The 18810-nt window shown below is 34.9% G+C and overlaps 1 protein-coding gene across 9 annotated transcripts in view; it reads left to right on the top strand.

Moving 5' to 3' along the window:
* The window catches only part of clasp1a (cytoplasmic linker associated protein 1a), a 71383-nt gene that overhangs the window by 40038 nt on the left and 12535 nt on the right, over positions 1-18810 (top strand). For 2 of the 9 annotated variants that reach the window (XM_084421398.1, XM_084421403.1), the window contains 20 exons: positions 1390-1466; positions 1565-1657; positions 1759-1904; positions 2449-2584; positions 3250-3320; positions 3432-3491; positions 3976-4053; positions 4226-4393; positions 7059-7105; positions 7206-7376; positions 8251-8274; positions 9490-9597; positions 10486-10512; positions 11480-11635; positions 13173-13280; positions 14484-14546; positions 15596-15699; positions 16306-16329; positions 18277-18506; positions 18738-18801. In XM_084421398.1, the coding sequence (XP_084277524.1) occupies positions 1390-1466; positions 1565-1657; positions 1759-1904; positions 2449-2584; positions 3250-3320; positions 3432-3491; positions 3976-4053; positions 4226-4393; positions 7059-7105; positions 7206-7376; positions 8251-8274; positions 9490-9597; positions 10486-10512; positions 11480-11635; positions 13173-13280; positions 14484-14546; positions 15596-15699; positions 16306-16329; positions 18277-18506; positions 18738-18801 (1955 nt within the window). Of the gene's footprint in view, positions 1-1389; positions 1467-1564; positions 1658-1758; positions 1905-2448; positions 2585-3249; positions 3321-3431; positions 3492-3975; positions 4054-4225; positions 4394-7058; positions 7106-7205; positions 7377-8250; positions 8275-9489; positions 9598-10485; positions 10513-11479; positions 11636-13118; positions 13281-14483; positions 14547-15595; positions 15700-16305; positions 16330-18276; positions 18507-18737; positions 18802-18810 lie in introns of all 9 variants that reach the window. The other 7 variants (XM_084421401.1, XM_084421405.1, XM_084421400.1 and 4 more) reach the window with 6 other exon arrangements.

Raw genomic sequence — 18810 nt, 5'->3', positions numbered from 1 at the left:
TGCTGTCAATCGATAAAAAAAAAAATGAATCGCACATTTTTCTGTAATTAATCGTGATTTATTTAAACATTTAATCTAACATTTAAACATCTAACATTTAAAGTTTTTAATATATTTTTATATTGTAATACTTTCACATCGAATCTCCAAAATAATGTAGAAACAACATAAAGATGGTATTTATTTTTATATTTGTTTAATGGCATCTTTTTACTAAGCACTATGAATGAAGGCCAGGATCTGATTCTCAATTTTTTTTTTCTCAATTTTAGCCATTAATTATAGTCATTCAACACTACAGTATAATTGACAGCTATCAATTTTAACATTTAATAGGCTTTAAAAAATATAACTTAAAAAAAGAAGTGAAGAAAGTGAAGTGAAGGCCAGGTATGGCAACCTATACTCGGAATTTGTCCTCTGCATTAATTTTACATTTATACATATATATATATATATATATATATATATATATATATATATATATATATATATATATATATATATATATATATATATATATATATATATATATATATATATATATATATATATATATATAATATTTTATTTTATTATATTATTATAATATATTATAATATATTATTCCTAGCTGAATAAAAGTTGGAATATATATATATATATATATATATATATATATATATATATATATATATATATATATATATATATATATATATATATATATTTTTTTTTTTATTTTATTATATTATTATAATATATTATTCCTAGCTGAATAAAAGTTGGAATTTATATATATATATATATATATATATATATATATATATATATATATATATATATATTTTATTTTATTATATTATTATAATATATTATAATATATTATTCCTAGCTGAATAAAAGTTGGAATTTATATATATATATATATATATATATATATATATATATATATATATATATATATATATATATATATATATATATATAAAAATATAAATATAAATTCAAATTCCAACTTTTATTCAGCTAGGATGCGTAAAATTTATCAAAAGTGATACGTGCAATTATACAAAATATTTGTTTCAAATAAATCTGTTATTTGGAACTTTTTTTATTCATCAAAATACATCACAGCTTCCAGAATGATTCAAATGATTTCTGAAGGATCATGTGACACTGAAGACTGGAGAATGGCTGCTGAAAATGTAGCTTTGCCATCACAGGAATAAAATACATATAAAAATATATTAAAATGGTTATTTTAATTTGTAATAATATTTTTCAGTATTAATTTTTTTAATATACAATAGAATTGTGAATGTAGGTTAGAATTGCGAAATTTTACCGGTATTGACATTGAGTGCTAAATCTTTTTTAAAATATAATTTTGTGATTGCAATCCCTCAGGAAAGGACAGTGTCAGCGCAGGAGGTGTGGATGAAGAGGATTTTATCAAGGGTTTTGAAGATGTACCTGCAGTGCAGGTAATGTACTGTATCTTAAATGGACAGTATCATGCAATTTATTATGGATTCCTTGAATTTAAATATTCAAACAAGACATACATGTTGTTCGGTTTCAGATATATTCCAGTAAGGATTTGGAGGACTCTTTGAATAAGATCCGAGAAATTTTGTCAGATGACAAGCAAGACTGGGAGCACCGCATCACTGCTGTAAGTCCCTGATTAATATACATGATTACAATACACGCACTCCAGCTTGAATAACTTGTCTTCGGCGTGGCACTGAAGGAACTCTTATATCATGTATTTAGCTGAAGAAAGTGCGGTCACTGGTCCTGGCTGGTGCGACTGAGCATGAGAGTTTCCTTCAACATCTACGTCTTTTAGAAGGTGCCTTCAAGCAATCAGCTAAAGATCTTCGGTCACAAGTGGTTCGAGAGGCCTGTATCACGTTCGGGTATGAAGCCACTCTTCTCTACCATTTTCTCTTCCAGTCTCTGTAAAAATGTTTTTTTTATTTTTCATATAGCTTTCAAGTGTGATATCCACTACCAATATCGACTTGTTAAGAGTCAGCTAGAAGGTGCCACCTTTAGATGTTCATTGATCAAAGACACACTTCAGCAGCAGGGCAATTTTTCACAAATCAGTCTTAAAGGCACTTAATCTTACTCCGATGCATGTTCTATCTCAAATATCATCGGGATACAGCATTAAAAAGTGCTGTTTCAAGGGGTAAATTAAGCTGTTGTGCGGGTCTCTGCGATTGAGCGTGACTCAATGTCGGTATTTAATTATTCTGGCTCGTAATGTGTTTCTAATGAAGTGGAACTGAGCTGACTGGAGCGTGCAGGACAGCTCTTCTGCTAAAGTGCAGCCACTTGATGGATATCTAAACAAGTTCCATGCCTTAATGTCACACAAATTTGATTCATTTCCATCTAGACCTGAAGTTTACGTATGTTATGTCTTGTTGATTGGTGGTTTTTGCGGTCTCTCAGGCATCTGTCTTCAGTGTTGGGGAATAAATTCGATCACGGGGCTGAAAGCATCATGCCTACGCTGCTCAACTTGGTGCCCAACAGCGCCAAAGTTATGGCCACATCCGGAATGGCAGCCATCCGCATCATCTTACGAGTGAGTTCTGATGATTTTCTTTTTACTTTTTCACATGTATTTATACATTAAGAGCCCATTCTGGGATTAAATGAAAAGAGTGACACAATAATTATTTTCCAAAACCTAGTGAACTGCCTTGCTGTCTACTGTTTACATAGGCAGCTACCCTCTAAGGCAGCATCCTAACTAATTTTGAACCTCAAAGGAACCTCAATTGAATTGGGATGCTCTAAATGGGCTAAAATTTCACACATAGCGAAGTTACATGACACTACTCCCATTTGGATACTAGCACTGCACATGCTCCTCACTATATTAGCTTTAATGAGCCCTCAGAGGCTTCAGGCTTTTTGTGATTTACACTACCTTTCAAACTTTTGGGGTCAGTAAGTAAATTAAGACTATTTAGCAAGGACATATTAATTTGATCAAAAGTGGAAGTCAGGACATTTATAGTAAGTTATGCTTTTTTATTATAAAAAAATGGTTTTTTTTACTGTATTTTTGATTAAATAAATGCAGCCTTGGTGAACATAAGAGACATCTTATATGAAAAAAACTTTAAAACCAATGTTACGACCCCAAATGTTTGAACAGTAGTGTATTTATTCTATTCTATGTTTTAATTTTGTGTTTAATATTCTAGCACCAAGATTTATAATTGTGCTTTTTGTCTTTCTCAGCATACACACTTCCCACGCCTTATCCCGATCATCACCAGCAATTGCACTTCTAAATCTGTGGCTGTTCGAAGGTAAACTAGACCTCCCTGAGAGATCTGTTTAAATTTTTCTTTTTTTGCAGAGCATAAATTAGAAAGGCATTGTCTTCTAATAGAAATACTTGTTCATTTTCTCCCCATCAGACGGTGTTATGAGTTTTTAGACCTGTTATTGCAAGAATGGCAGACACATACTCTAGAGAGGTGAGTGGAAAATGATTGATGATGTGTTGAGAATTAATATATTAGTTTTTGTGAAGTGCTTTTTTGCTCAGGATGTATCTCATAGAACTTGGTACTTGCATGAATTTCTGTTTATTCCTTCTGCTGCCAAGCAGTCACCCCCCTCCCTTTCCTGTTTTTGTGACATTTAACTGGTGAAAACGTGTTACTTATCAAAGCTCGGCTGAACAGGCAACTGATGATTCTTTTCGCGGGTTGAATTGATGAGCCAGGGATGTGTGGCAACCATGCGTCCCAGCCGTTTCCATGGCAATATAGCCAAGAGCTCTTTTATAAGGAGGTCTGGACTCCCCTTATCCTCTCTTTCCCACTGTTCTGCCTTTAGAGAACTGGGAAAAAAGGTCTGCCGTCTGGTCCAGAAAATTTCAAAGGAGACTCAGTGAATTCACTGTTGGTTCTGCAGACTGTAAGAAACTGTATTCATCATGTTTCCTTACTACCCTAGGCATGTGGCGGTTCTCACTGAGACCATCAAGAAGGGGATCCATGATGCTGACTCTGAGGCCAGATCTGTGGCAAGAAAGTAAGTCTGTTTGCCTTTTTCTTTTGTATATTTGGAGTCCTTGGTTAGACGTTGCATGAACAATACTTCATTGAGATATTCATTTATGTGCTTTAATAGTGCATTTTAACATTTGTATCAGTCTAGATCATTTCCATGGTTTTGTTTAAGAGGTTGTCCATTTGTTCTATAGGTGTTATTGGGGATTCCATGGCCATTACAGTCGGGAGGCAGAGCACCTGTTTCAGGCGTTGGAGTCGACCTATCAGAAGGCCCTACAGTCCCATCTGAAGAGTTCTGACAGCGTAGTGTCTCTACCGCAGTCCGACCGCTCTTCCTCAAGCTCGCAGGAGAGCCTCAAGTAAGACATGCACACATTTCACTTAGAATACTGAAAAAATCTATCTCAGATTCCACAAAAATATTAAGCAGAACAACTGACACTGAAGACTGGAATAACGATTGCTGAAAATTCAGCTTTGTCATCATAGGAATAAATTACATTTGAAAATGTATTAAAATGGAGAACAGAAGTTTTTTATTATAATAATATTTTACAATGTTTTACATTTTTGCTGTTTTTTGTTTGTTTTATATTTGATTAAAAAAATGCAGCGAACCTAAGAGACTTCTATGAAAAACATTTAGCAAATCTTACTGACCCTAGTCTTTCGAACGATGGTGAATAACCATACAGTTCAGTGATTGTAGATGAAACATTGTCTCTGTGATGTTTAGGGCTGCAACTAACGATTATTTTGATAATCGATTAATCGGACGATTATTTTTTCGATTAATCGGATAGGTGTTTTTTTTTATTCAATTTGATTTTTGTTTATAACTAAATAAAACCCCAAATCAGGGTATTTATATGTAAAAGTGTACTTTAAAAAGTGCAAAAGCCACACATTGAGTTTTACTAATATAATCTTAAATTTTTACATTTTAAACCCCAAACACAAAAGTTTGTCCAGTTTTTAAACAGTAAAACTTCTTTAAATATCCAAAATATAAATAAACAAAACAAAATATTGAGTTGCGCTGCTCATATAAACTTCACATTATGAAATTAGGACACAAACATGTTTGTAATAAGATATTAAGCAGCAGATTTTGAATTCCAATGTAGAATGCGATCTGTTATTTCTTGATAACAGACCGCTGCGAAGTATAACACACCAGAAAAACAGAGCGTTGCTATGGACACAGGATTCTAACCGTAGAGACGGAACGGACTATTTTCTTTAGCGGAAGCAATACAATCATTTTTAAATCAAGAAACTCCTTTTTAAATCAATATTTTGTGTAAAATTATTGATTTATTTGGTGGGTAGCCATGTAATAAGCGGGATTATCCCTTACATAGTAGACAAATGCTATAAAAAGAGAGCGGAATGGAGGTACTCAGCTGACAACAGGCTTGATTAAAAGTACAGAAAAAATTATGTATTACTGCACAAGCATTCGCTGAAAACCACTGACTACAGTGACTAAAAAACAATATTTTACTGCTGCTGTTATTAACTGCCTTTATATTTAGTGCTTCACTTTGTAAACACCATTTAATTTAACCTATTTCTGCGGTAGCGCTATTTTAATCCATCACTTATGTTGCGAGCGAACTGATTGCGCAACCTGATGCTCGATACAAAATAGATCTAGTGTGACTGTCCCGAAGTTAGTAAACAAAGCTGTTTACACAGTAGCATTGAATTAAACTAGACTATACCATTTTCACATCTTCATATAATGAGAATACAGTTTTGCTTGCCGTGCTGATGTTTCTCTCCGATTACTCTCTGCCATTTCGCGTGACTGCGTTGTCATGAAAGTGACGTCATCAGTAACGCTCCCCGTGACGTGAGCAGACCAACTAATCGACAATGACATTCGTTGACAACGATTTTCATAATCGATTATTATCGATTTTATCGATTAGTTGTTGCAGCCCTAGTGATGTTTGCCAGCTCATGCTATCAAAAACTTTGAGTTATGGCTGTCCCTGTTGAAGTTGGTGAAATATTTGCCAGCTGGCTGATGGATCATGTGCACAGATTGATGATTGTGCTTCCTAGCATGTTGAGTCTTTTCTTAATATGAGGCAGTGATCTCATCTTCAATATTAGACTGAAGCATCTGTTACATTTTCTCCCTGTTGATCAGAGGCAGTGAGATCATCTTGAATTAGCACCAGTGTGATGAGTGACAGCTCTAATAGTCTCAATCTGCTATCGGTGTTTATACACAAAAGCAGAAACACTGCTGTGTACTGGTCACAAAAATTGTAAAAAAGAAGGTGTTACAAGCAAATTAACATCGTAATTTCAATGTGATTTTATTATTTGCAGATGGTATGTATTTATTTACAGATAGGGTTACTAGATAAATTGAATATTTACACTAAATTCACACTTGCTGACAATATCAAATGAAGTTCACATTCTAATTGTAGATTTAATGCTCTTTTTAATTGGTGTAGGATTTACTTTGAAACAATATTCACTCATAAATTGCTTGTAAATTTCACAAATAATTACAAAGAAACAGCAAGTAACACATTGAATTAAACATGAAATTCTGAAGTAGTAAGACTGAAATAATATATTCTTGTAAACAATACAATCTCAATAAAACAATACTGTTTTATTTACTTAAAAATAAAACTTAAAAATAAAACTTAAAAAAAAAATATATATATATTTTATTTTTTTACAGTGTTATAGCAAAGTTGAGTCGGTTCATACGGTCCAAATTTTGTAAAATGTTTTTGAAAATATTATTATGTAAATAATATTACTCATGAAATAAAAATTAAAAAAAAGGTGTGGAAAACCTACATTTTTTTAACTCGATTTTTACAGTGTTGTATTTGAAAATCTATTGAGAAACTTGAAAAATACTGAGAAATATTTACAAATTGTCAGTAGACTGAAAAATATGTATTTGAAATGACTGACTACTGTTTTGTTCACTCTTTTCTAAGTGTTCTGCTGTTGCTAAAAATCTTTCTATCTACCTTCCTGCAGTCGACCGATGTCAGTGAAGAGCGTTATTGGAGGCCCCGTTACAAGAAGTAAGTAAAGCAACACTTTATTTTTTACTGGTACTTAGCACGTTTACAAACATGCCGTTTTGCCATGTCTGTAACTCTTGTCTGTGTAATGTTTTCTCAGGTAAAGTGATCAGCTCTAGGGTGTCCTCGACCCCTGGTTCCCTCCAGCGTTCCCGCAGCGACGTAGACGTGAACGCAGCCTCCAGTGCCAAATCCCGCATGTCCACCGCAACCTCCCCATCTCCCTTCAGCTCTGCTGCAGCCTTGCCTCCAGGCTCCTACGCCTCCCTGGGTAAGACCTCATCACACTCTATCCATCTTTTCTCCTCTTTCATCCTTAATTAGGAATTTTAATAAAATAGCCATAAAAATCAGTGGCTTTTATGGCTGCAGCGGCCCATTAATAAAACTGATGGGCACCATAGATGCTATTAAGCTGCTCTGTGATGAGGAACAAACGACGGATATTCTAACATTTATTATCCTTTTAAGTTTTTTTTTTTTTAGAAAGTTTAGTCTAGTTTTTTCCAGGAGGGAGAATAAAATAATTTTATAAAATGCATCGTTCTGACTCTAAATTCTGATAGGCTAAGCTACTTTCAAACACAATGTCTTTAAAACTACTTAGATATACTTGCTGGAATAACAGCAGTATTATTAATTATAAAATTAATTATTTATTTATTCAACATGTGTCCTTATGAATACTTATTTTTTTATCATATTGTTCCATTTTCTAAAATCAATAAGTCGAACATTTTAAACAATAGTGTAAAATCACTGTCAAAAGTCTTATGTTGCTTATTACTTTTTTGGTTTTCTCAGTGTTAGTTTTTCAGCAGAAGACAGAAGAGAATGTTGGAGCTTTATAACGCATCCACCTAACTTTTGATCACTAACTTGTCTGTTACTTTTGTCTGAATAATCTTCTTTCTGTACCGTTTTCTAATCCCATGATTCCTCATAAATGATCAAAGAGATTTTATTTCCTTACCCACAGTCACACTCAGTAGCTCCCGTGTGCTTCCATGCAAGGCCCGTTTCTGAGCAGATCCCTGTCTTCCACGCTTCCATGGGCTTAACTGACTCTAATCTCTGCCTCTTATGCCTCTCCTCTCCTCCACCCTGCACTCCCCTGCTTTTGTTTTTGTGTTTTTGCCCCAAAGACGGTGCACCTGGTAAAATAGATGGTAAGCTGTAAATGTATATATGTGTGTGTGCGTGTGAATGTCTACCCTTTGTGCTGTCCGAGGGATTCGAGCAGTGTTCTTTTGATGATTAACAACTGTACATCTGGAAATCTGACTCTTCTAGTGGTCTGCATGACCCGTGTGCATGATATATCCCCTCCTCTCCTATTCATAGTAAATAACAGTAGTTCAGTGAAATGAAAATGGTCACTTGTACTTCATATGATCTGTAATGTGTCATTTGTACCTTGGAAAAAAAGTGCTCAAAAGTGTTGGAACCATGTAAACATATGGTGGTATTGGTCTAGTTTATGGTTACAGAAACAGAATACAAAATGTCTGTTTTGCACCGCTTCATACTGGAACTTTGTGTCAAAAGAGCAAACCAATTTCTTATTTGATATAATTGAACTCAATAGGTACACTACTGTTTAAAATTTGGGGCTCGTAAGATATTGTTTTTTTTTTTGTAAAATTAGTAATATTGTGAAATAGTAATGCAATTTAAATAAACTCTTTTCTATCTGAATATATTTTAAAATGGGATTTATTCTTGTGATTGGAAAGCAGAATTCTCAGCAGCCATTACTCCAGAAATCATTCTAATATGCTGATTTGTTGCTCAAGAAACATTTCTTATTATTAGCAATGTTGAAAACAGTTGTGCTGCTTAGCATTATTTGTGTTTTTTTGTAAACCATTATAAAAAATAAATGATGAAGGGAAAGTTCAAAAGAACATAATACATAATTAACATAACTGCAATATTATAAATGTCTTTATTGTCGAACAAAAGTATTAATTTATATATATATATATATATATATATATATATAAACATGTTTGCCAGGTTGTTGTTGAATATAAGAACTTGTTCTTAAGTGATTTGTCTGGTTAATTTAAATATATATGGACCTCAAACTTTTGAACGATAGTGTATGTTTTGATAGATCCGCCTGCTCAAAAGCCAATAATGTTATCTGTTGCATTTATTTAAACATCAGTCATCTCAGTACAGCATGTCATGTAATTCCTTTCAGTCAGTATATTTTCATAAGGGAAATCTCTCTGTTTGTCCTTAGTATCCCTGTCCTTTTATTGTTGTCGTTAAAACCTTTCAATTTGTCTCTCTTTGTGTCACTCACTCCAAATCTCTCCCTTCCTCTCATGCATTTTGTATCGCTTCATCTCACTCTGTTTTCTTTTAACCTCCAGGTCGAGTGCGGACGAGAAGGCAGAGCTCAGGGAGTGCAGTCAACGCCAACAGCACTGTGACAGACAGCCGAGGTCGAAGCAGAGCTAAAGTGGTGTCTCAGTCCCAGCGTAAGTGTCTCTCTAGGGCCTTGATCCCATCCTTCACCTGTTACGCCCAACAAAAGATTTAAGCATGGTATGATTTATAAACTACCATGGATTTGCTTTGTTTTACTACTAAAACCTTAACTGTAATATTGTGCATATTGTTGCAATATTAATGTTTGATAATTTACCGAAATCTACCACTAAACTGTGTATTTGACAACCCAGACAACCAATTTGCTAAATTCAACTATGCTAGTTCCATGTTTCCCATATCACTTCACAGCGTCTTTCTTTTCACATAATAAATTATTATTTTTTTTTTTTTTATTGTGGCATTATAATAATGATAATAATTACCCCCCCCCCCCCCCCCCCAAACCGCCATATTTTTTATCTGATTTAAAAAATCTATTAATTGTATATAAATTAAATACAATTTATGTACATTTATTTAAACATATCCTTTAAATAATTATATATGACAATCATCAGTGAGAACATCGTCACATGTTAATGTGGAATTATGTAATGGGAAAATATGCTTAAGTTTCATGTAAATTATTATTTAATTTTTTCATGGTGAAATGATACCTGGACATGTTTCACCTTCCTAGGTTTACTAGAGTTTGAGCAGCTTTGATACTTAACCATTGGTCTGCCACCACTATCATCTTCCATTTTTACTTTGTTTTTAATGTTTTCACAACCCAGTTTGGCATCCTGAACATGGAGTTTATTCCACAATTATAGTCGAAGCCACTCTTTGGCATTAAATGTGTAGATTTAATTTGCTAGAGCACGAATAAACGCCATCTTGCCTGATGCATGCTGGGTAACCATGCGTCACATCAAGCGTCTATTGTAACTGGCTAATTTTCACCTGTCCGTTGCTTCGCCTCCATACACAAGGATCCAGATCAGCTAACCCCACTAGTGGTAAGCCCCCCCTCCTCAGAATAAAGCTGCTTTAATACCCTCAAGATGAACCCTGCATGAGTCACACGTATACCATTATGTTGCATGTTCTTCTCTAGCTTAATCTTACTTTTATTTCTGTTCAAATAGAGATCCGACATATGATAGTTGGGTATTTGTTCTTGTTTTGATGTCTGTCTGTAAATGTTTGCAAGGTGTCTGCTCCTCATAGTGTCACATTACCATGCCTGTGGAGATTATTGTTTTCCCTGCAGCTCGAATAGACCTTGGATCCAAGTTCACCCTGTTTGTCCGTCTCTGTGTTTGTCTGTATCAGAGTAGAGCTCTCTTCTTCATATATTTGCATACACATATTTAATTTTTCTTTGTGGTGATTTTGTTCACCTAAACTTAAGCTGTTGCTTATCAAACGGGCCATGTGAATAAAGGAAAGCTTATAGTCACCATTGAAAAAAAATGTCAGTTTAGTTTTCACACCATTGTTTGGCAAATACTATTTTTCTATAAAGTTGATTTTTGTTTTGTTCTATTTTATATTATTTCTTTAGTTTACAAGTTTGGGAAGAATTAATCTGATCATGAATGCCTTGAATTTTGATGATCAAAATCAACAGAACACTGAGGGGTGAATTTAAACACTAAATGCTTTCTTGCTAAATAAGTTTCTTTAAAATATATATATATATATATTTCTTACCCCAAACTTTTCTTGCAATCATGGTAACATTAATTCCTTATATAATGGAAAACGACATTATAAACAGCACATACACATTTCCACAGTTTAGTGAAGCTCACTTTGTATATTAAAGAGATGATTCATTGTCTTATAAAAATAGGTGCCTTATTTCATTTGACTTTTTTAATGATGTAAATTCAATTGTAAGCAGAGGGGAGCCATTAGCATTTGGTAGATAATCATTCACCATGTTACTTACAACAGCCCTGGTCTCACTTCCCTTTGCAGCCGGCAGCCGATCCAGCTCTCCAGGGAAGCTCTTGGGACACGCATATGGCAGAATTCCTAGAGCCACTGCCCCAACAACACCCTCAGACAAGTACTCTAGGGTCCCACGAAGCCAAGGGTGCAGCCGTGAAACCAGCCCCAACAGACTGGGCCTAGGTAGGGACAACATATTCGTCATCAGCAAATCACATCACATCACGTCATCGGCATATATAAAACAGCTTGATTCTGGAACTCAAGTGGACCTAAACTGGTTCCTTGAGAAATCCTTTAAGAGTATGCTTTACGACATGGAGATTTTTTGCTATGCTATTTTGGAAAAGGTAGGACCTTGTGGTAATTATAGATGGCAGGATTTTTTTACTTTAATTTCCTGAATCATTGTTCACTGCATATCCTGCATATTTGATTTGACTAGTGCACTAGTTTGGTGTGCGAATGAAGCTCAGCATTCATTTAATTGACTGATGCAAGGGTTTATGCCAAAACTGACTCAGTGGCTAATCATTGCAGTATTTTGCATGTTATTCATTTACCTGTTGTTAAATGATGACAGGGCTGACTAACGGCTTCCATTCCTCATCAGCTTTTCTGGCTGTATTTTGAGGTCATTGTGTTTGTCAGGTTTTTCTGAGAAATGTTTGTGTGAGTCCTGCCTTTTTAAAGATCTGACCAAAAATGTCCAGCCAATAATTTGAGCTCATTAAATTTAACAGTAAGTCGTTTTTCTATAAAACAAGAAAGTCCATTTGTATATACAAAACTGAGTATATATATTTTTTTAATGCCTCAAAAGTTTATAAGAATGCTTTTAAGCTAAATGCAGTCTTTGTCTGTGTTTGTATATAAAGGTGCACCAAGCAATTACACCTAAAAATGAATAGTACTTTATTTATATAGTTTAGATGAATATTCAAGTCATATCCGTGGCCTAAAAAAAGCTTCTTGAAGTGTGACCGCGATTAGCAGTGACAAAGTGAACAAAATTAATTTGATTTCAGTGACACATAATGAGTTGAGCTGACCATTATCAATATATATAGTCACATGACAACCAACATGAAAGTTGACAAAAGTTTAACTTTATGCAAAAGAGCAGTGATGCGATACAGCAACTACCAATCAGAATTCAGACATCGCAGCACACCCATCACCTGTCAGAAACTGTAGCTGAGTGAACGTAAGATTGAGGGATACATATATTATACAGTGCATCCAGAGATATCATTTTTCAAAAGTGATGCATAGAAACCAGTGTCAGAAATTGTCAGTGTTGATTCATGAGAGCTTGATCCATGCATTAATAATCATTCATCTTATTCATGATATAATGCATTATGGATTGCTATATTTTATATACAAACTCCAAAAGTAAAATTTATAGCAGCAAGAGATGTGATTTATTGTCCTATAATTTGTTTAAAAAAAAACTCTCCATATGCAAAATTACTTGTTGCACCTTTAAAGCTGTATGTTCAGAAACTCACTAAATGTTGTCTGAATCGAATTGAAAATGTTCAGCTTAAGCCTTGTGCTTTAAACGTTTAACCTTTCTAAAGCAGAAGGACCCTAGGAGCGGCCAACCCTTCCTTTCTCTGACTCCACGGCCTCACTAATGCCCTAACCTGTGTTCTAACAGCCAGGCTGTGTGGTAAAGCTCTTCTTCCTGCCACTTCTCCCTATCGCACGCTAGCCCGGAGCAGTCGCATCCCCCGCCCCAGCATGAGTCAGGGGTGCAGCCGTGACACTAGTCGCGAGAGCAGCCGCGACACCAGCCCCGCTCGGGGCTTCACTCCTATTGGTGAGTAGAGCGCTTAAGTGGCTGATGGAGCCCAGACAACAACAACAACCAATTCGTTACCACAAACCTTTTCCCTTGAATTTTATTTGGCCTTTATTTATAGATGGTATTCCTAATTTGTGGGATATGAAATTGTTTGCTTTGCTTGCCTCAATGCATGCACTAATATGTTCTCAAACTGCTGTAATAATATGTGCTGCTTTTTCTTTGGGTTGTAAATACATCCAGTGGATGTTTTGTTGGTTTGTCCTTAAAAAAATGTATGTGGCATTGTGGATGAAAACAACTGGTCTGATCTTTAAAATAATTTTCTAGGAGGATTTCTACAACTAAAATGAAAACTGAAAATATAAAAATAAAAGCGACTTCAAATATTTATAAATGCAAATTATGCTAAACACTGAATGTAATGCATAGCATATTGCATTGTTAATTCATTGCTTATCCACTGGGAGACTGATAAGTCTATGGTCTGTTTCACACTATATATAAATATTATTTATTTTTTTCATATATTTCATATATATATACACTGCCGTTCACAAGTTTGGGGTCGCGAAGATTTTTAATGTTTTTAAAAGAGTATCTTCTGCTTAGCAAAGCTGCGTTTATTTGATTAAAAATACAGTAAAAATTGTGAAATATTATTCCAATGTAAATCAGCTGTTTTCTATGTGAATATATAGTGAAGTGTCATTTATTCCTGTGATCAAAGCTGAATTTTCAGCATCATTACTCCAGTCTTCAGTGTCACATGATCCTTCAGAAATCATTCTAATATGATGATTTGATGATCAAGAAATATTTATGATTATTATCAATGTTGAAAACAGTTCATATTTCTGTGGAAACCGCCATACATTTTATTTTTCAGGATTCTTTGATGAATAGAAAGTTCAAAAGAACAAAATTTATCGGAAATAGAATCTTTTGTAACATTATAAATGTCTTTACTGTCACTTTTGATCAATTTAATGTGTCCTTGATGAATAAAAGTGTTAATTTCTTTAACTTCTTTCCAAAAAAAAAAAAAATTCTTACTGACCCCTAACTTGTGAACGGTATTCACATATATATATAAATGTGTCAACATGTAAACTGTGGCATTTTGGTGATTTGGTGTCAATGCCACAGATGGTGCTCAGTGTTTCAGTGTAGCACTAACCGTTCCTGGGGTGTTACCCTTTTCCTGTCCCCTTGCAGCCTCCCGACGTCACTCTCGCTCAACCAGCGCGTTGTCCACGGCCGAACCCGTGGGCCAGTCAGGTGACCTGCATGAACCCTCGCTCCCCTGGCCCCAGACAGGGCCAATCACCAGCATGCCTTAATACTTTACTTTTTTGAAAGTAAAACTGGCAACTGGGAACCACTTCACGTCACTGATAGATTTAGATGTGAATTATCTGTTCATCTGTGAAATTATATTTCCAGTGTCTTTGTCTTATCAAGTGACGTGTTATGCTTTTCTCGCCATAAACATCAGCATCCATCCTAGTTGAGGTTATTTTATTTGCGTTTCCATTCGGTTAGTGGTGTGTCTGCTTCGTACATTAGGTTTTGTGTACTTCCCATTTTGCAATTATTTTTATTTATTTATTTATTTATTTTACACTTTTGCGTTGTTGTTATTGCTGGTAATACATTTAAAATGGGTATTTTTGCTTGGCATTTTGTGCTCTGAGCATCATAGAGGTTCAGTGTATTTTTTAGATTGTTTGAATTCAATCATTGGTTTGCCGGACCTAAAATTCACACACATTTGGCATTTTTCAAGAAGCTGCTTTATTATCAGTCAAATCAGTATGTGTTTGTTTTTTGTTTTTCGTGCGCATAATCTTACTTTTGATCATTGTAGCTTTACAGGTGAAATGTGTGATTTCTAGGCCACTAGTGCCACTAAAAAGAATTTTAGTCTGTTAGTTTGAGCTACCCAACTTGGGCAAACATGATAACATCAGTTTGGGATGGGATTATCTGATTGGCAAACTAATGGTGGATGTGGGGAGTGTTGTAAATTCTGAAATTACACACTTCACCGTTATCTTTTTAAGTTTTTAAGCAACCGTAATACTTTTTTTGTCCTTTCTGGGCTTGTGTCTCATGTTATGTGTTGGGCTGTATACAGACTGTCTTTATTTTCTCAGCATTCTCTCAACAACTCTACATGTCATCCTAAAGTTTTGTCTATGAGAAATTAGCCTACGTGGTTGAACAATGTTAATGACCTGACTTTAAGATGATGTCGTAGAAGGTAAGAATTTGCTTACCCGCCATTGCCCATCCTCACTCTATAATCCTGTGTTCAAACCCCACAGATCGCTTTGGCCTGATGCATCAGGCTCGTATTTCTGCATCTGTCAATGCCATGAGGGTCCTGAACACTGGCACGGAAGTGGAGGCTGCCGTAGCTGATGCTTTGGTAAGAATCATGATCCTCACTCAAAGAATGAAATATGTGTCATTCTCATTATCTCATCTAGGATAACAGGAAGTAATGCTTCTGTATGACTCGAACTATTTGTTATATGTCACACCCACAGAAAACTATGGAATATTAGGAAGAGCTTTAAATGAGTTGTGTTCTTTGAGGTATTCTGGGTTTTAATTCATATTAAAATATTAAACTAGAATTAATATTAAATGTATATTCTAAACAATATTAAAAAATAATATTTTAGATTAAAGTGGCGAGAGTAGACGAAAGTGGTGCTGCAACAATGTTAAATATGTGAACATGCATGAATATATATCTTAGAATGAAACTATATTCTAGTTGAAAAAGCAAAAACAAATCAAGACTTTGTATTAGGGCATAATATGGGCTCTTTAAATATAAATCTTCCTTGTGTTGTTTATTCAGTGAAAAATAGTAAGGTAAATAGTATAGTAAGGTAAAGTACACTTTAATCTGTATGTTTATGTGTCAACTATCCAGCTATATTTCACATTGTGTCTTTTCTGCTACAAATTTGCTCCCTTTGAAATGTCTGCGTCTCTTTGCTCTTCCTTTCTTGGTTGTCTTCAGCTGTTAGGGGACTCCAGGAATAAGGTAGTTCTTCAGTTTATTTACTGCTTGTGCTTCCATTTTTATTCACTAATCAGAATGACTTATACCATCATGGTCTGACTCTGTCAGGCAAATATCAAAAGCATTTTGTGCACCACAAACATCTGCGTTTCTTTCATTAATTTGGTCAATGACCATTTCATCTGCACATCTCATCATTTCCTGCACAACCACCATAAGATTCATTTCATTTATTTTGCAATCAATTTGGTATTAATCTCTTCAATTTATTATCTGTATAAGTCACCCAGTGTTATTGACTTGGAAAATGTATATCATCATTAATTCACGTGACAACACAGCCGGATTAAGTTGTAAACATGGCAGATGTTATCCGTCAGCGTGACACATCCCTTTTGCTACATAAGTAGATGTAATTACCCAGTGTGACGCGCTCTTCACTTATGTCACCTGCGCACACTGTACTAATGACAAGGATTTTAATGTTTGTTAATGCATTGCCAACTGCTGAAAATTATCTGTTTGAATTATTCGTGACCTGCTGAATTGTTCCTTCACAATCCGGTGCTGAAACTGGAGAAACACCTCAAAGGCCATGTACACACTGGAGCTAAAGATGTCACTCCTTTAATTCTTCAATTCATTCAAAGAGTTCAGTTTTTTATGCAAGTAACAACCGAAATCTACAACTAAATTAACTATATTACTACAACTAACACCTGAAAAATCCAGAGAGTACAACAGAATTTTCATTAGAGGAATAGTTCACTTAAAAATGAAAATTCTGTCATCAAACCTGTATGAATTTCTTTCTTCTGCCGAACACAAAGGAAGATATTTTGAAGAATGTCGGTAACCAGACGGTTGATGTACCCCATTGACTTCCATAGTATTTTTTTCCTACTATGGAAGTCAATGGGGTACATCAACCGTCTGGTTACCGACATTCTTCAAAATATCTTCCTTTGTGTTTAGAAGAAGAAAGAAAGTCATTGAAGTGTGTACAAGATCAAAATGAACAACTAGTTGTTGTCTTGGCACAGATTTTGACTCTCTTATATCTCTTTCCACCATAGTCAGCAGTATTTTACTAAAAATGATTCTGCTTTAATGCGTCTCTGATGGCTAATTTCCTTCATCGAATGTACACTATCGTTCAAAATTTTGGGGGCCGTACAATTTATTTGTTATGTGTTTGAAAGAAGTTTCTTATGCTCACGAAAAATTTGAATAACTCTTTTCTATTTTAATGTTTTAAAATGAGATTTATTCCTGCGATGGCAAAGCTGAATTTTCAACATCATTACTCCAGTCTTTAGTGTCACATGATCCTTCAAAAATCATTCTAAGATGCTGATTTGGTGCTCAGGAAACATTTCTTATTATTTTCACAGTTGAAAACAGTTAATACTTAATGTTTTTGTGGAAACCATGATGGGTTTTTTTTTTTTTTTCAGGATTCTTTGAATATAAAGTTAAAAAGAACAAAGAAATGTAAATCTTTGGTAACATCATAAATGTCGTTTTTAAAATCTTACTGCCCTTACATTTTTTTAACAGTAGTTTAGGTAATGGCTAGCAGTCACATTAAAATATTGGCATCCATGTTTCTTGTTTACAGCTTCAGTACACCAAAACCATTGTGAAAATCACTATGAACCACAAATTCAGGAGTGACTTGTGTATTTTTCTGTATGCACACATATCGATATTTTAAATTATTAAGTCCCACATTTAAATGTGGTCGTCACTCCTAAAACTTTGACATGTTTACATGGCCAAATTCCCAAGGTTAGAGATAAAAGAACCTAAACTCTTGACATTTTTTTTAATGCTGCATGGCTTTCTCATATCAACAGCATACTTACTATGTTTAAGTTGAGTTATCCGTAGTAAATTGTTGAATGAACTCTCTGTGTTGGTCTTTTGTCCTGTTGAATCTACTAACCTGCTCCATCCTCTCCTCAGCGCAAGCCTGTGAGAAGGAGGTACGAGTCGGATGACGATGCCAACAGTGACGCATCCAGTGCCTGCTCAGAGCGTTCCTATAGCTCTCGTAATGGAGGCATTCCTCACTATCTGCGTCAGACGGAGGACGTCGCCGAGGTGCTAAATCACTGCGCCAGTTCCAACTGGTCAGAGAGAAAGGAGGGCCTGCTGGGTTTGCAGAACTTGCTAAAGAGTCAACGCATTCTCAGGTGGGGGCCTTCAGAGGGACACAAATGGAAAATTTCATTTTCCTCCAAGACAAGAAGTTGAAAATAACCAGTCGGTGTCTAGCAAGTCTTATTTTGTTGCTCATTTTTGTATTTTTATTGACTTCATGATGCATGTGCAAAATCCCAGTTGGTTTGCAATGGCTTTTTATACTTTTTCTGTTTTATTCTTTTAGTGAACAGGCCTTTAATCCATATTTTTGTGTGTTTCAGCCGTGTGGAGCTGAAGAGGCTGTGTGAGATCTTCACCAGGATGTTTGCAGATCCTCACAGCAAGGTAACCTGT

This window comes from Rutilus rutilus, assembly GCF_951802725.1.
Source record: "Rutilus rutilus genome assembly, chromosome: 10".
NCBI lineage: Eukaryota > Metazoa > Chordata > Actinopteri > Cypriniformes > Leuciscidae > Rutilus > Rutilus rutilus.
Note: the sequence above shows the minus strand (reverse complement) of the source record. Positions and strands in the feature narration are given on the sequence as shown.